A 17,848-nucleotide genomic window follows, 5' to 3' on the forward strand; every position below is an offset into this window, starting at 1 on the left:
ATAAATCTGGGCTAATGAATTACTTTACTGTGAGTTCCTGAAAAATTTGTTAAGGTTTCAATTATTCTACAAGGCAAGGTTAATGCTAGAAACTGGAATGGTATGTGAAAAAGAGTAAAAATACTTTTTACTCCTTATAAAGAGATACATAATTAGCAAACAAGTATTATGCGTACTTTCTAGATAATTTGGTAAGACTGTATATCCTTAGTTTTATGGGAATAATGTTTTACTATATAGTAAATGCTACCTGGCACTTTACCAACCACAAAACTTTACCAACTATCACATCTGTATAGGAAGAAAAATCTAGTATAGCAATACAGTAAGTAATATAATTTAGTATTTTAATATATAATATATATTATTTTGAATTATATATAAAAATAATATATAATTTTTGAAAAGTAATGGGACAGCTGAAAAACACTCATTAAATAGACACCAACACATGCAAATCATCAAGTAGCTTTTAGCAATTTAGTAGGCAGAACTTCAACAGGCTTAATGTTATTCAAGCTTCAAGTTTTGAAACTCTTGAGAAACAGAGAAAAGTTGAAGCATTTACTAACTCAATCTACAGATTCATCCATTGTCTACCCTACCCTTTCCCAGAACTGTTCTACAGATGTGCATTTCTATTTCTGCCCTATTTCTCTATCAAGTATTTTCGAAGTGTCCCTCAGAAATCTGGCCTCTGTGTGTGTGTTTCTGTGTGTGCGCATGCATTCATATTTTTCAAAATTAGCAAACTTCCCCTACAGTTGGGTGAAAGTTATGACTAAACTACCATGCTTAAAACATCAGTCTTCTGCCAGTTACAGAAACTACTTATTAGACATTGTTTTTTTTGCCTATTGCCAAAATTTTTACTTAGTGGCTTCATATAAGAACATATTTCACCATTTGTTCAACTTTTCTTTTATAATATGTATTGAATTTTGCAATTACTGACTTTATAAATACTGTACAAGTTTGGGTACGTTTACCATTAGAAGTTTATAAATTTATGATCGTGTATCCAGAATGACAAACACTTTGAACTGCTTTTTTTAGACATTTTTAAAATCATGTTAGTATATGATATTGTGGTGATAGCAGGTACGTTTATAAAATACCCAAACTATAAATTCTGTAGTTTTCTACCCAAACAGAAAGTTTCTAAAGTTCCTAAACAAATACAGCAACAAAGTAAAAGCAATTCTGAACTTGACCAGCCAGTCAACAGACATTAACCAGAACACCGGTATCAAAAAAAACATTTTTGCTTAAACAAATAGAAGAATACCTGTTCACTAGAAAAATATCCATGCACATATTCGATTGCTTTTAACTTGTACTCCGTCAAAACAGCCTAAAAAACATAGAAAAACAGCATTAATACACATAAGCAGAGCAGTTGTATGCATATACCAGAACTACTGAAGAAACTCAAACAGTGGTGGACCTTCTACAGCCCCGGCACCAAGGGGCAGCTAAAGTCACTGTGGTGACAGGACATTCTACCTTTCTAGGTTCCATGCTCTAAGGGACACGCTGAGATAGCAGGAAAACCTCCTCAGTCTCTCTACTCACTTCTAAAGAGAAAGGGAATAGAACTGTAATAAGATTTGACATTAATAGAAATTACATATAGAATTCCTGTAAACGTAATTTGCGTTTCAGAACATCCCAAATTAAACCAAATTGTCATTTTTAAAATTAAATGTATCAGACATTACTCATTCATCACACAATTATTTACTGAGCACCTATTATGTGCTAAGTGGTAGAGAAACATAAATAAAACATGGTCTAGTCGAGGCTCTCAGCACTTCCACAGGGATATGAGAACCCAAGGAGCCAGAGCGCCCTGAATTCAATCTGTGTGCCTGCTGCTAACTGGCACTGTGGCCCTTGAGAGGCATTTTATATCCTGACAGCCTCCTCACCTAAAAGGGAATACCATTCACTACCCACCCCAGAGTTACTGTGAGGATTAAGAGTCAATAGATCTGACACATTATACGTATTCAGTAAATGATGGTTCCTTTCCTTACAGGACATTCATCAATGGGAAGTTCAGGGAGTTCGGAGGCCTTGACCCAGCACTATGTAGAGATGACTGAAATCACATATGCTCTCCTTGCAACTATCTGCCGAGCTTTGAGATGGAAACACCAGACTGTCATGATTTGGTAACTACTAATCATTAATAATCAACTAATCCCTTTTCTTTTACTACAAAACAATAATTGTACTTTCCACATCTATCATTCTGCTAGGGGAAAATACAGTGACCAGTCACCTGAGAAACACATCCAGGGTGCTCAATAGTCTAATTGTCACTGAAAAAGGGGGGGAAATGGCATTCTGGATAAGGTACTCTTGGGAGTTTATCATTATCATTATTGGAAACAGTCAAAAGCAAGTTTCTGGACCAGATCCTAGATTGTGTTGATGCCAAGTCATGCCTCAATTCTTCCACCAACGCCTGAGAGGCCCAGCTGTGCTGCTGTGCCTTGTCCCCAGGCACACCAGCACGGCACTCTGGAGTCAGACTGCATGAGTGTGAATATTTACCAGCTGGGTATCCTTGAGCTGACTAGTTAACCTCACAGAGAGCAGGTTTGCCATCTGTAAAACGAATATAGTACCTACACCTCATGGGTTGTCGGGAGGATCAATCAGCAACACGGGGAGAAAGTGCTTACAACAGGCATACACAGTAAGTGCTCAACAATTACCGGTTATTATTATAATTACCTCCTTTTTGAAAAGCAAATTCAACACTGTCTTTTCCCCTTTCTTCCCCCTTCCTATGTCTTTTCCTAGTATCTTCTTACATGCCTTTGGTTGAAATGACAGTAGTGACAGCCACTATTATCTATAGACCTATGGTGACATGCAGAAAGAGATTACATGCTTTAAACTGACTTACATTCACAAAGTCTGAGAGCAATTTTTAAAAAACCAATAATTCTCATATTTAAATATGCCTATATTTTTATCCCATTTTAATAAACTAAGACAATGTTGATGCATCTAATTATTTGGCATAAACAGCAAAAGACATTTTGACTGCAGAACAGAAATAAGGAATTAAGTTGGTATCTCATATGAATATCATTTTCATCTCTGGAAAATTTCCTGTTCCCCTTACTAGCATTTACTATGTGATCTTTTCACAGCTTGCAAAGGAGAATATATGCAAACTGACACTCCATAGCTTCCAAAAGTAGAACTCCGGTCTACCTAAACGCACAAACTATTTTCTTATAAACAGCAGTTATACACCAGCTCGTTAACAAATTGTGGCAAATTCTAAATATATAGTTAGCAAGCTGACATTTTATTGCAAATCTTAATTGGACAAATTGGGTTTGCAGAAGCAGGAGTTTCATTCAAAAAAGAACATTCAATATGGTCAAATACGTAAATTTTAACCTGACATAAGAATTTGAAAAAGAAAAGAAGCTTTATAAAGGATGAAGAAAAACATTTTGCTTTATTATAAATTAATCATTTATTGTGAAGAAAAACATGTCCACAGGCAACTTTATTAATAATTTCATGAGCTGAAACACATAATAAGCACCGAGCACAAGGTAACAAATCTTTCTGTGTCAGTCAAGGGTTCTAAAGGTATGGAAATAGCGAGATAATTACCTGGAAGTTCTAAGCAAAGGACCCTGTATTAGCATAAGGATGGTACAGTAAATCCTTCCCCTCCTAATTCGGTAAACTCTCTATCTTTGTGCTAGAGGTACTGCTAGGCTCAAGACTACATTTAGCTCATTAGCTCAAGGTACATTTATCTCAAGGCTAAATTTTTTTGCTGTCCGGTTCACTGTGGAAGGTAGGCTACATACAATATAGCCTCAAAAAGAACCAAAAACTAGGAAAGCAGGAAGCAAAAAAGTTTTGAAATTCAAGTTAGTGAAGCTCATTCCTAAGAGCTTTAAACTTAATGCCACACTTTTCTTTAGGACGCTAATTTTGTCCGGCCCAGACAACAAATATCGTCTGCCTATTCACAGATTTGAAAAATCTGTTCCAATAATAATTACTCTTCAAGAAACTTTCTACGTATTGTCTCTAGTTTTCAATCACTCTTACATTATTGAAAGATGAGGAAATCGGTTCAGAAATATTAAATCACTTATCCAAAAGGACAGAGCTATTAAGGATTTGTAGAGCCGGCTCCGGAACCGAGGACTCTGAATATAATTTCCACAATACCGCACTGACTCTCAAGAACTTTAGCGTTAATTTAATTTCTATTTGTATCTTGAAACGTATCAAGATATTAACTCCTACATTATACGTTGAAATTCCAACGAATTTTGCAATCCTTAAACCCGTATTTTGCACAATCTGCACGCAGTCCCTCAAAGAGAATAAACTATGAGAATTCGTAGCGCATACGACTTAAGGAATTAAGTGTAATTACCTTTCTAATTTCATCCAGCACCGTTTCAAAGGACTTTTTGTCCATCTTGATTACTATCTCGACGTGGTTTTAACAGTTACACTTTCAATTACAAAACGTTCATCCCTGGTCTGCTCTGATAGTAAAAATAATTAGGAGGAAAAAGACTCCAGGAGCAGAAGAAAGGATGCGAAGAGGTAGAGAGTACTTCAAAGTCTGCAAAAATTCCTAAAAATCGAAACTTATAAAAATTTTTTTTAAAAAACAGAAACCGTCAGGCTCCCCCAGCTTCTTTGCACAAAGCATCAGGACCGCTCGGAGAAGAGCCGGGTCCTCTCTGAGTCCCGCAGAGAAACCCGGGATTCGGCAGCCGGTGCTGAGCGTAGGTCCCCTGCAGCTGAAGGCCAGGCGCCGCCGGGGGAAGGTCGTCAAGCCGGTTTCCCGGGTGGAGCGGCCGGGAGAGCAGAGGCACCTGCGCCCCGACTCCCGGGGGTGGCGAGGAGGGAGGCACCGGCCTCTCGACTCGGACCAGCGCCTCGGCCGCCGGCCGCCGCCCCTCACCACCACGAACCTGGACTCATGGCCCGGCTCGCGCTCACCCCCAGCAGCTCAGCCGGACTCCTGTATCCCGCAGCCCGGGCAGCGGCGGCCTGGCAGGCTCTTTGTTACCAGCTGCCACGACTTCCGGGAGCGGGCCTGCGGCTGCAGAGCACCGGGAGCCGGGCGAAGTGGGGTACGGTCGCGGGTAGGGGGGGGTCCCGAAGACCGCAGCGCCAACAGCGCCAGGAGCCCTTCTCGGTTACCCCTGCAGCTCCCACCAGCTCACGAAGATCCTGTAAGGAAACCCGTCGCGCCCGAGTAAACTCAACTCTGCGCCGCCAGCTTAGGCCACTCTTTCCTGAAAGCCAATGGAGGGGTCCTGGTGTGGGAACGTAGGTGCCCATGGAGGATGCCTGGATGCCTCGGAATCGGACGCGGCTGAAATCCTTCCCAGAGTCTGGAAATCATCTTTTGAGGGTCACATTCCTATGTCTCTCTGGTTTGAGTGTGCTAGCTTCTGATTGTTCAACCTGGATTTAAAAAGAACGACCATCGAGTGGTTAAGGCATATCTACGGGCGCCCTTATTTTGACGGACAGGAGACGTCTACAGCGTGGACCGCCCCGAGGGGCGGGAAAGGATGGTCATTGGGTCAGCCAGAGGCACGTGACATGGGGGCGGGGACCCGGGAATGCGCCAGGAGTAGGGAAGCTGAGTTCTTATTTTTTTCCGCCCTGGCTTATGCTTCATTGGGGTACTCGAACCTCACGCATCCTGGGAGGAGAGATTGAAGATAAGGCCTTCGGCCCGGAGGGCGGGCCGACTTTCTGTACCGCGACCAACCGGTTGGACCTGAGCCTGCCTGGCGGCTCCCAGCCGCCTGCGGACCCCCTCCGTCGCTGGGCTTCTCATATCCTCATGGCGAAATTCTGGGTCTGCGCGGCCGGCGCGGGCTTCTTTCTTGCGTGTCTGATTCTGCATTCGCGTTTTTGTGGCTCTCCGGTGCGTTGAGTAGTGGGGAAATGGCTGTCGGGTGTGTGGAGAGCACTGTTGGGAGGCGACGGCCCGGTCGTGGGGTGGAGGTGGCGGGCCCTGGCTCCCGCACTAGCTTGAGTGAAAAGCCGCACCGCGGGCCGGACCGCCGACGTGTTGCCTTGTTTTTTGGTGTTAAAAAGTTTGTATCTGGTATCTCGCCGTTTTCCTTATTTGTCTTCTTTCTCAGCTCTCATTACATCCTCAAAGAATTTGCAGATGTGTATTTGTGGTCGCCTTGGTCTTGAGAGGTATATGCCCATTTCTTCCAAATCATTTTTGTCTAGCAGTCTGAATACCTGTAGCAGATGTCAAGGCATGCTTAAAAATAAGCTTTTTTTCTTTTTTTTAACCTAGAGTGTGAACTGAAGTTTAATCTTCTGATTTTATTTAAGGTTTTAAGGAACTTTGCTTTTCAAATTTCTTGGAGAACTGAGGAAATTCTTTACCGCCTGGATGTGGATTGGCCTAAGTATTCAGAATACTTTACTGGCGCAACATTTAGTGTTGCTGTTGACTCACTTAACGGATTGGTTTACGTAGCCCAAGTAAGTAGAATTGGGTCATTTCTTTAAAAAAATTATGAGCACAAAGGAAACAACAGCTTTCCTGTTTTACTGTACTAAGTAATCATATATAAAGGTTTATATAATGCCAGTTGTGGAATTTGTTTTTTGAGTTGGTTTCAAGTAAATATTTTGGTTGTGGATGCGATAGATATTAATATTGTTAGATTTTGAAGCTTGTATTTTAAACGTTACTGAATTTCTTGATTAACCTTTAATTTTTGTTTCTCTCTGCCGAAATAAAGATTACTTCCTTAAAACTGATCCCATCTAAGCAGTTATTTTTGTATACCTTCAGAGAGGGGATAACATCCCAAAGGTATTAGTGTTCACAGAGGACGGATGTTTCCTACGAGCCTGGAATTATACAGTTGACACACCTCATGGTATATTTGCAGCGAGTACACTGCATGAACAGTCTGTCTGGATCACGGATGTAGGAAGTGGTATGTGTAGTAATAACTGTTATCTTGCTAGAAATCACATCTTTGCCCATCTTCTTGCTTGTGCATTTTAACATCAGAGTTGCCAAATCTAATTGTAATTTCTTTAATGATTCATTAAATCACTTGTTTCTAAAAATCTTTAGGAGCCGGGCTGGTGCCGCAAGCGGTTAAGAGCGCGCACTCCGCTGCGGTGGCCCAGCGTTCGCCGCTTCAGATCCGGGGAGCGCGCTGACGCACCGCTTGTCAGGCCATGCTGTGGCGCCGTCCCATATAAAGTGGAGGAAGATGGCACGGATGTTAGCCCAGGGCCAGTCTTCCTCAGCAAACAAAGGGGAGGATTGGCAGATGTTAGCATAGGGCTGATCTTCCTCACAAAAAAAAATAAATAAAAATAAAAATCTTTATATGGTGCTTCTGTAGAATTAAGACATTTGACAAGGAAGCTCTAATTATTATGATCTTTCCTTTAACTTGTCAAGGGACTTTTCCTCTTTAAAGAATCAGTTGGTCTTCTAAGATTAAAAAATTCTAAATCTTTTCTGTGAAGCAAAATAAAATGGCAGTCTCTAAAAGCTAGTGAGTGGAATCCTTGCCTCTCATTTTCCTTTACCAGTTCTTGTTCTAAAGAGATTGTGCTGAGAAACCCAAACTGCTTTGTTGCTCAAAATGGAAGATTTGCAGAAGCTGCTGATGTTAACTGCAGCGTATCTGAAATCTTTCTTCCATAAAATATTTTTAGTAGAATGTGCTGAAAAACAAAGTAAGCACAGAGGAATTTATAGCTGTGGAGATAAGTTTTTAGGGATAGCTGTTTGCATTGCTTGTGGCTTAAGATAAGATGGTACTAGAGATAACTTGGTATTATCTCAGGATCTCAGGAAGCGATGGGATCATAAAGACAATATTTCTAGTATTCCTTGGCCCAGTTATGTTCATGGCTTGAAGGACATTTTGTTACCCCAGTTCTAGCTAATTCAGATACCATTTTGGAATTAACAAGGTCTCAACTTTCGCAAGAATTGCCTTTATTACATCTGTTCTCAGAACGTAAAAGATTTCTGAGACTCAAGCTAATGACTCTTTTATTTCAAGCTGTATTTTGGATGGTAAGATTCTGGTTAAACCAAAAAAATGTAGATTACCTCTGAGTTCATTGTAAAACTGTAATACTGTAATGAAGTTTGACTATTTTCACTTTTTTTTTTTTAGGATTCACTGTTAAAGGGCTTTACTTTTTAATTTGTTCCATTCTTGTGATCCTTTTTTATAAAACACTTCACTGATTCCCAGAAATAAAAAGAGCACATGAGATCTTTCCATTATAGCTTGTTTTTCCACACACAGATCTGAAGACAGTTTTTGTATTTCTTCCCATTTTTTGAAGAAATAAGTTCCCTTTAATAAAAACATGGCTACAAATCAGCCGTTTTTAAAAAACATTATTTACTGGTATTCTTTTTTGTGAATTCTTTAGAAACTTTGAAGTTTGCTTTCTTTAATAGTGTTTTGTTTTCTTGTTGCTACAAACATTAGCTCAAGCCTCCAAATCAAGTATAATAATAAATACAGTTTTCAAAATAGAATTGTAATGCAAGCTGATTTACTTTATTTCCAGTAAGCTCAGCATATCTGCTTTATCTTTTGAACATCTAATGGTTGATGTGATCTTGGTATGCCTTCAAGATAATTTCTGGTAACTGCTTTATGGCTTTTCCCTATTTATTAATATTCTATTTTATACTTTTGCTTGTAAGATAATTTTAACTCAGAGAAATTTTAATGTAAGTGACAAGATAAGTTACTAGTGATTTGGAAAGATTTATTCCCTTCTCAGGAAAGAAAAGTTAATGGGTTGAATTTTGAATTTATTTCCACTAGGAGAAAATGTAGTTAAAAAAAAAAAATCAGTGTTGGGTCTGGCCTGGTGGCCTAGTGGTTAAGTCTGTTTGCACGGCCTGTGGTTTGAGAGTTCGGATCCCAGGCGTGGACCGACGCACAGCTTATCAAGCTGTGCTGTAGCAGCTTCCCATATAAGGTAGAGGAAGATGGGCATGGATATCAGCCCAGGACCAATCTTCCTCAGCAAAAAGAGGAGGATTGACATCGGATGTTAGCTCAGGGCTAATCTTCCTCTCACATACACACAAAAATCAGTATTATAGAGAACTTTTTTGTTGACCTACTGAAATTTGAAATTTGCATATGAATGACTAAAATAACAGTTTTTTCAAATATAATTTGTTACTTTTTCATTTCTTTCTTGATTTCCTTTTACAAGTAATGCTTGTTCAGGGTCATAAGATTAAAAAAGTGGTGTACAATAATTTAATATCATGAGCTTTCTGTATAAGGAGTTAATTTTTTTGGTTTTATTTATTTGAGTTTAGAATCTACTTATTTTGGAGTACCTGAGATTTTAATTCATGAACAGATTTAGCTGTAACTAATGAAAAAGCCCTATTGCTTGTTAAATATAACATTTAATTATCTGAACCTACTAATTTTTGTTACTATTTAATTTTATCAAGTTTTTGCTCTCAGCTTACGTGAAAAACGTGAATGTACAGTGGTTATATTTCTGAAACGTGCGTGTCTGTCTTTATAGGATCCTACGGTCATACTGTTAAAAAATACAATTCCTTTGGTGATCTTGTTCAAGTTTTGGGTACCCCAGGCAAAAAAGGCACTGGTTTGAATCCCCTGCAATTTGATAACCCCGCAGAATTATATGTAGAGGACACAGGAGATATTTACATTGTGGATGGAGATGGAGGATTGAATAACAGATTGGTCAAATTGTCCCAAGGTACATGGCTCATTTTTGTATGGTATTATGAGAATATTATTTAATAAGTTGGACTTAATTTGTTTGGATACTTGGTATAACATTATAACTGTTGTATATGAAGCTGTTTGTAAAAGCCTTGAGTGTATTACTAGGAAAACAGCAGAACAGATGTGTGGAATGGCCAGTGATTCTGATAAATAGCCTTGCTTATTTTTCACTAGAAGCTAGATGTTGCCTTTGAAATGAACTAGAGGCAATGTGAGAATTTATACGGGGCTCAAGAAATAAGTGCTTATCCTGTCCAGTTAAGAATGGAAAGGTTAGGAACCTGGCGTCTCAGAGCTGGGGTAGCCTGCAGGTTGATTGATCGGCAAGTGTTTTATTGTATTCCCTGCTCTGCAACCTCAGTAGTATTCTAGGTGCAGATTTGTTTCATCTGTCACAGATGAAACAGTTAAATGCTGCTCTATGGTATTGATTGTGGAAGTAAAATAAGATTAGAAGGAAAAAGTACTATTGACAGGAGAAGTAGGACAAGAGTTCATGAAGGAAATAATTCTTGAACTCAGCTGGGTTTGGTGGGAGAAGAAAGGGATGGAAGGAACATTCACAGGCTTTATCACACAGGGTCTACAGGTGGTAATTAGCAGGTCTTCTAGGAAAGGAGCTTAGAATGTACTTTTTGAATAGTAGAAAATAAGATTTAGGATGTCCTTGAAAGCTATCTAAGGATTTTGAAGCCACAATTTTGCCTATAAAGAGTCTTTGAGGTTTTTTAGTAGGCAAGTGATGTTATGGAAGCAGAATTTTTACAAGACACAATACTGTATCAGGATGTATTTGCAATAAGCTGTCATTTGGAGGCTCTGTAGTCAGTTTATCACCTGGTAACTGGATTTGGTTGGTGTTAGTTAAAGGGAGGTGAGGTGGGGATAAAGCAAGAATCTAAAAAATTTTATGAAAGAAAGAAACAACCAGATTTAGGAGACAGGTTGACTATAGGTGTATTAGTTTCTTGTGGCTGCTGTAACAAATTGCCACAAACTGTGTGGCTTAAATAGAAGTGTATCCTCTCATGGTTTTGGAATCCAGAAGTCTGAAATCTATAGGGCAGGCCATGCTCCCTCGAAAGGCTCTAGGGAAGAATCCTTCCTTGCCTCCTGCAGCTTCTGGTGGCTCCAGACATTCCTTGGCTTATGGCAGCATTGACTCCAGTCTCTGCCTCTGTCTTCACATGGCCTTCTTCTCTGTGTTTCTCTGTTTCTCAAATCTTCCTCTCCTTTCTCTTATGAGGACAGTAGTCATTGGATTTAGGGTCCACCCTAAATCCAGGATCATCTCATCTCAAGATCCCTAACTTAATTACATCTGCAAAGACCCTATTTCCAATAAGGTCACATTCACAGGTACTGGAGGTTGGGACTTGGGTATATCTTTTGGGGAGTGGGGGCCACAATTCAACCCGCTATAGGGGTAATAAAGGAGACAGACTATAAAAACATACTGTAATTTTTTAAGCTCAGAGGAATGGTAATGCTAAATAATGGATTAGTTGAGAAGGGGAACAAGTTTCAGAGAGAGATTCACATGAACCCTAAATAATGATTTTAAGTGATGAAAAACTCAAGTGGAGATAATCATTAAAGAAGTAGATTAATTGCTTGAAAAAGAGAAAGAATTTCTTTTTGTAAAGCATTAGAAGTAGGCAAATGGGTGTATAAACAGCCAGGAAAGCATAATCAACTTGGGGTATAACTGAATAGTTTGTCTGAAACCTATGACATAAAATATAACCTGCAAATGCATAAAAGATTCTATATGTTGCTCTGACCATATGTGTTTACCATTTATAGATTTCATGATGCTTTGGCTACATGGAGAAAATGGCACAGGGCCTGCCAAGTTCAACATACCTCACAGTGTTACAGTTGATTCAGCTGGTCGGGTAAAAATGCAGTGTCATTGTGTCTGGACCTGTGTGTCTGAGTATGTTTGTGTGTGTGTCTGGATGTGTGTTTATGGATCTTGGTGCACACGTTTGTGTCTGGGCATCTGGATATGTATGTATGACAGTGGATGTGTGTATCTGGATGTGTCTCTAGGCAATTCCTGACGGGCTGGCTATACCCACACACTCTGTTATAGGTGTTTGGGTCCTATAATGAAGGAAGTTCCTCAAATATTTAGAAATCAGCAAAATAGATTTCCTATGTCACTTAAAGGGTAGAAGGAACAAATAATGGAACAAAACATAAAAAAATTATCTGAAAAAAGAGTCGCCCTCCTACTAGGAAAACTGAATGTTTGAATATATTTTTAATTCTAGAATTAAATTAAATTAAATTAATTCTGGAATGTGTTGCTCAAACGGGAGATGGGAGCAGTTAATCTTGGAAGCCTGAGAAAAAGAGCCACCCAGACAAACTTATTCTCACTAGTTGCACTCTGTCTGGGAAACAGGAAGCTGTAACCAGCAAATTTCAATCCATTTCTCCTCCCCCCATCCATTACCACCTCTTTTGCTTTTACATGTCTTTAAGCATACATTATCACTTCTTTAGGGTTACCTTCCTATAACCAAACTCCTACCCAAAATGTTTTATATTAGTTTCTCCTTCTGTTTTCCTGTAGTAGCCTGTACTTCCCCAACATAGTAAGTAACTATCATGCTATAATTTAATCATTTGATTGTCTCCCCTAGTGAGAGTGTAGGCTATGTGAGGGCACGTACTGAATCTCTTTTGCTTTGTATCCTAGTGCCTGGCATATAGTAGTCATCTTATACATATTTGTTAAATGACTAAGTGTCTTGGCGCACAATGGATGCATCAGACTGTCTTGGCTTCATGCCATTAGAAATTTAATCCATTTCCATTTCTGCTTTAGTGCTCGGCAAGCAACCTTCTGATTATGATTTGGCTTCCTATGTTGACAAAGTGAGAATGTTTTGACCATAAAATCTTCAGGTATTTCCCATCATAGATAGGAAGATAATTGAACATGTGAACTTTGTCTGTAAATTGGGAACTAAAAAGTTGGGAATACTGGTTTTACATGTGACCTTCCTGAGCCTGGTTAACTACTCCTCTTATGGGATAAAAACAAGATCAAGTTTCTGAGCGTGCAGGACCTAGACCCAGGTAAATTCACCACGGTGAGGAATGTGTCTTTGAGAGGCCTTGAAGATCATTTGATGAGGCTACTCTGGCATTACTGAGTGATAAAAAATGAGAGTGTTGATTTCTGCACACTTGTGTTTTTATAACCACAACAATGCTATTGTGAGCACTTTATGTGATTAACTCATTTAATCATCACCCCAACCCTATATGAAAAGTTAATTAGTTCCAGAGTTAGACTTGTTTCCTAAAAAAATTTCTTGGGGCCAGCCCAGTGTCGCAGTGGTTAAGTGCGCGTGCTCCGTTGTGGTGGCCCGGGGTTTGCAGGTTTGGATCCTGGGGGCACACCGACGCACCACTTGTCAAGCCATGCTGTGGCGGCGTCCCATATAAAGTAGAGGAAGATGGGCACGGGTGTTAGCCCAGGGTCAATCTTCCTCAGCAAAAAAGAGGAGGATTGGCATCGGACGTTAGTTCAGGGCTGATCTTCTTCAAAAAAAAAAAATTTCTCACAATCATAATCTGTTGAGTAGGAAAGATAATGCTAACAATATAAAGTGTCATTCAGTCCTGGGGTCTAAACTATATTTCCTCCTTGGTCACTTATCTAAGACAGTAATCCCACAATCTTTAAGGAAACCTGTCCTTAGGAAAGAATCATAGATCAGGAAGAGATCTTGAGAAATTACCTTACATAGAGATCAACAGCCTTTCTAAAGTGATACAGTGTGTCTTTGTTTCTGATTGGAGAAGAATTCAGTAACTATCAAAACTCACATGCGTTGATAAAGATATAGTCAGGGTTACCCTGAAGAAGGTCCCTGACTCCACAAACCCCAGAAATCCAAAGATCCTGAAGTGGGGAGGTAGAGGTCAGCAGAGTTGGCCCACCCTTCCAGTCCATTCTTACATACCTCTCTACAGCCCTAGCCATATGTCATTAAAAACTGTTCACTGTATGTGCACCATAGCTTGCATACATCAAATACAGTACATGAAATGTCATTTAGAAAGAATCTACCTTCCTATTTTATAGCAGTTTACTTAATGACTTGTGACAGCCTATAGCAAACCTAAATTAAACCTATTGGTGGCCTATTATCATTCTTTATGTTACTGAAATCTCCCAAGCTTCCTCTTTAAGTGGTTTGGCACTTTGGACACACGTTGGTAAACAGCAGGTGGCGGTTTAATGATAACCGCAATATGAATGAACCCCTGGCTTCCCCCTCGCCTTAGCAGAGGAGCAAGGCTGCTTTTCTTTGTCTTTGTCTTATTACCTGGCCGAGGAACTGACAAGTTGGCAGTACTCAGTGACGGTGAATGCTTGTTAGAGGAATGAATGAACATTGTCACTTCTCATTATCTGCTAATCTTCTACATTATAATGGAGCACTCAGTTTTTTAGTTATTTAAATGTTTAGTATAGCAGACAGCATTATAGGTTTTGGGTTAAGACAGATGGCCAGATGGCCGTAAGTGGCTCTCCCATTTATTGTAAGCTCACTTCAAACAAGATATTTAACTGTCCTGAACTTTAGTTTCCTACCTGAAAGCACTGCTCTTAATACCTTCTTTGAGGTTCTTTAAGTATTAAATGAGCTAATGTGTGTGAAACTAATGAAAATAAACATTCATTCTCTCCTGTCTCCCCTTTCTTTTTTCTTTCTTCTCATTGTGATGTGGATCTTTTCCAATAAACATTTTTTTGGTTTCTTAGGTGTGGGTTGCCGACAGAGGAAATAAAAGAATTCAAGTATTTGATAAAGACACTGGGGAGTGGTTAGGAGCATGGAATAATTGTTTCACAGAAGAGGGACCTTCTTCAGTCAGGTAATTGTTTCTTTTTAGTTTAAAATGCCTGTTTTGTTAGTTTCTCTGAAGAGCTATCTGTAAGTTTAAAATATCTGTTGTTGGGCCGGCCCCGTGGCTTAGCGGTTAAGTGTGCGCGCTCCGCTGCTGGCGGCCCGGGTTCGGATCCCAGGCGCGCACCGACGCACTGCTTCTCCGGCCATGCTGAGGCCGCGTCCCACATGCAGCAACTAGAAGGATGTGCAGCTATGACATACAACTATCTACTGGGGCTTTGGGGGAAAAAAAAATAAATAAAAATTAAAATATCTGTTGTTAATTTTAAGCAGGGAAAAAAGGGAAGAAAACAAGTATGCAGAGAACATATAATTGTATTTCAAATCCCAGGCAGAGCGAAAGCAGTTAAACTCCCAGTGCATCGTGGGATCCAGGTATCAGAGATAATATATACCGGACCTGTCCTACAGGCTTTACGCTCGAGATACATTTGCTAAATTTTTAAACATAAAATGAAAATGAAAATCTTGAGTCTGTAGTGTCAGACCCATCCTAACACCAATTCTCCGTTAGTTTCATTTTGTGTAGTACTCTGATAATTGTTGTTTTTAAAAAATTTAAGCTTATCTTTGGCTGTATCTACCATCACAAATCTCGTTTCCTTATAAACAGAATTAGATCAATTTTAAATTCTCCTTAAAAGAACGCTTCAAAAAATGGGTCCCTACTGTTGTTTTGCACTGTAGGGAATAAAAATGTTGAAAAAATAAACATTTATGTGAATTTCACCGAAATTTATTATGTAAAATGTCTTTCTCTTTAGATTTACTCCTGACGGGAAGTACTTGATTGTAGGCCAGCTGAATCTTAGCAGGCTCTTATTTGTGGCAGTGCCCCCAGTAGGAAGCATCGGCGACTGTTCTGTGATCAGCACAATCCAACTAGCGGATCAAGTTTTACCTCATCTCTTAGACATCAGCAGGAAGACTGGAGCAATCTATGTAGCAGAAATTGGAGCAAAACAAGTGCAAAAATATGTCCCTTTGAATAGCTTTTTCTCTTCATTCGGTTCATGATGTTTCTTTTCCTGGAGATCTTTCAAGTGGAAGTTCAGATTCTCAAATTCATTTTTAAGTGCTTGAGAATAATGTTCAAGCACAAGAATTTATTTGTACCTGACCTAGTATCAGAAACATTTGTTTTTATATCATTAAGAATCATATATTTTATTGCCATTCTTGTGACTTAACTTTACTTGTAAGTGCATAGGGATATTTTAACGCAAGAAATGTAACTCTAAAAAAATGGGATCAGAAAGAAGGACTAAGGTTGTAACCTAGTTATTTGCCCTAGTAGGCTAATTCTTCCTAGGGGGAAGAACAGGAATAAAAATGGGTTTGCAGGGTAATGGATAGAATTTCATGTGAAGAACTACAAACCTCCAGTTTTTTCACCTTGTATAAAATGAACTGCTTGAGAGACTGAGTCATATGGGCTCTTGAGTAATGAGTACCCACAGAGGGCTAGTCCTGAAGACTCAGAAATGAAGATGCAGGTTTGTCTGTGTGTGCCTTTTGAGTAGCTGATAGTCCAATGGGGAGACAGGTGTGCAGACACAACACGGTGACAGCAGCGCACAAATGGAGTAGGACTTTTGGAAGGAGGAGGGTTACATCTGACTGAGGAAATCACGGATACTTTGCAGGAGAAGTCAATTTGAGCTCCAACTTGGAAAACCGAGGGGGAGAAAACAGCGTAGTCCAAGTAGAGAAGTTATAAAAAGGTATAAACTTGCTGTGAACTTTAGTAGGCTTTCTTTTGAAAGCCCCACTTGGCTTTGGTCCTTTAGCTGTAAGCGACTTAATTTCAACCTTTAAATGTAGGAATAAAGTGGCCAGTGTCTAAGCACTTGACTGAAAGGGATCTTTACAAATAACTGGAATGTTTTTTAAAAGTAGTGTTAAAAATAGGGCCTCTCCTCAATGCCACCTTTCTTTTTTTTTTCCCTTTCCTTTTTTTTTTTTTTTTTTAACATGAACTCAGTTCATTCCTAACATTTGTCTACCTCAAAGAAGTTTTGGAATTATTTATCTGGGGATATGTGCCATACATTTTGAGCTATTGAGATGAATAATTTCCTACCTTTCTATTTTTACATCTCTTTTTTACCCCTTTGGTCTGAATGTTGGCTTGCCAATTAAGACCATTTTTTCAGTTTGTTCTAGTTTATTCTAGGTTTTGGTGGATCCTTGCCATATTAGGATCTTTCAGATCATTCTTCCCCTGTTTTCAGATCAGCCTCCCTCTTTATCCTGGAGTTTTATTGTAATTTGTGTAGCACTTGAGGAGTCGTGAGCTGACTTTTGTCATCACCCATTATGACTGGAGTCTGTATTCCCAGACTTCAAGGAACTCACACTTAGTGTGATGCTTGGGTCATCCCTTGATGCAGTTAGGAAGGTAAATCTGCCAACAGGAAACGGTCCTGTGTTCCAAGGCCTTGGTAAGTGTGTTTGTGCCACTGAACAAGCTGTGATCTTACGTGAGTTGCCTTAGTTTTCTCTTCGGTACAATGGGATCATCGTCTTTCCTTCTTCAGGAATGCTGTGAGGATCAAACGTGCAGTAGGTACACATGTTCCCTTGGGAATCTATAGCTCCAAGTACATTAAAGCCATTTTATTAACAAAGGTCCTTCTCAGTGTGCTGTTTACCTGATAGCAACTATCAGGTTTGTTTAGTTTTGCGTTTATTGCTTTTATCAAAACGTGTCCTCATGAACTTTATTCAGTTTAGCTAATATAGTAAATTGATTTGGGTGAAAGAAAGGAATTTGAGGTTTTATTTGTTTTGAAGCCAGGGACAGAAGTGCAAATGTCTCTTTGAAGGAATGCAGGTTAGGTGAACTGATTCTGTCATTTCAAAAATGTTGTATTTAACTTTGTTTTATACCAGATTCTTATAAAACTTGCTAAAAATATTGGTTCCATATATCTTGCTAAAGTGTTTATTTTACTAGAATACTTGTAATCATAGTGTTTTACCTTTTTCCTTTGGATTAATTGGTTAAATGGAAGAGAAATGTGTTTTCTATTAAAAAATACAAATTAAAATTTTAGAAAGAAAAGGTGATATTTT

At 39.2% G+C, this 17,848-nt stretch overlaps 2 protein-coding genes and 1 pseudogene across 2 annotated transcripts in view; 1 reads left to right on the plus strand and 2 right to left on the minus strand.

Annotated features, from left to right (window-relative positions):
• Window positions 1–5,480, minus strand: part of LOC131410150 (proline and serine-rich protein 1-like) — a 28,230-nt gene extending 22,750 nt beyond the window's left edge. The window contains exons 1-2 of the mRNA XM_058548066.1: window positions 4,433–5,480; window positions 1,289–1,354 (exon numbers count right to left, since the gene is read on the minus strand). Of these exons, the coding sequence (XP_058404049.1) occupies window positions 1,289–1,354; window positions 4,433–4,477 (111 nt within the window). The 5' untranslated portion in view covers window positions 4,478–5,480. The remainder of the gene's footprint in view (window positions 1–1,288; window positions 1,355–4,432) is intronic.
• Window positions 1–17,848, minus strand: part of LOC131410148 (serine/threonine-protein phosphatase 4 regulatory subunit 2-like) — a 156,108-nt pseudogene that overhangs the window by 85,923 nt on the left and 52,337 nt on the right.
• Window positions 5,636–17,701, plus strand: NHLRC3 (NHL repeat containing 3). Its single transcript, XM_058548056.1, has 7 exons — window positions 5,636–5,953; window positions 6,379–6,531; window positions 6,848–6,995; window positions 9,601–9,801; window positions 11,637–11,728; window positions 14,623–14,735; window positions 15,535–17,701. Exons 1-7 carry the CDS (start codon window positions 5,693–5,695, stop codon window positions 15,785–15,787), a joined length of 1,221 nt encoding a protein of 406 aa, XP_058404039.1. The 5' UTR covers window positions 5,636–5,692; the 3' UTR covers window positions 15,788–17,701.

Source organism: Diceros bicornis, chromosome 9, assembly GCF_020826845.1.
Source record: "Diceros bicornis minor isolate mBicDic1 chromosome 9, mDicBic1.mat.cur, whole genome shotgun sequence".
Taxonomy (NCBI): Eukaryota; Metazoa; Chordata; class Mammalia; order Perissodactyla; family Rhinocerotidae; genus Diceros; species Diceros bicornis.

What these genes read in the sequence shown, in the direction of transcription:
- NHLRC3 (XM_058548056.1), top strand. Translation starts at nt 5,693, where the DNA reads ATGCTTCATTGGGGTACTCGAACCTCACGCATCCTGGGAGGAGAGATT. An exon ending in GATTGGTTTACGTAGCCCAA is followed by an intron (nt 6,532 to 6,847) that starts GTAAGTAGAATT and finishes GTATACCTTCAG; the next exon opens with AGAGGGGATAACATCCCAAA. An exon ending in GATCACGGATGTAGGAAGTG is followed by an intron (nt 6,996 to 9,600) that starts GTATGTGTAGTA and finishes CTGTCTTTATAG; the next exon opens with GATCCTACGGTCATACTGTT.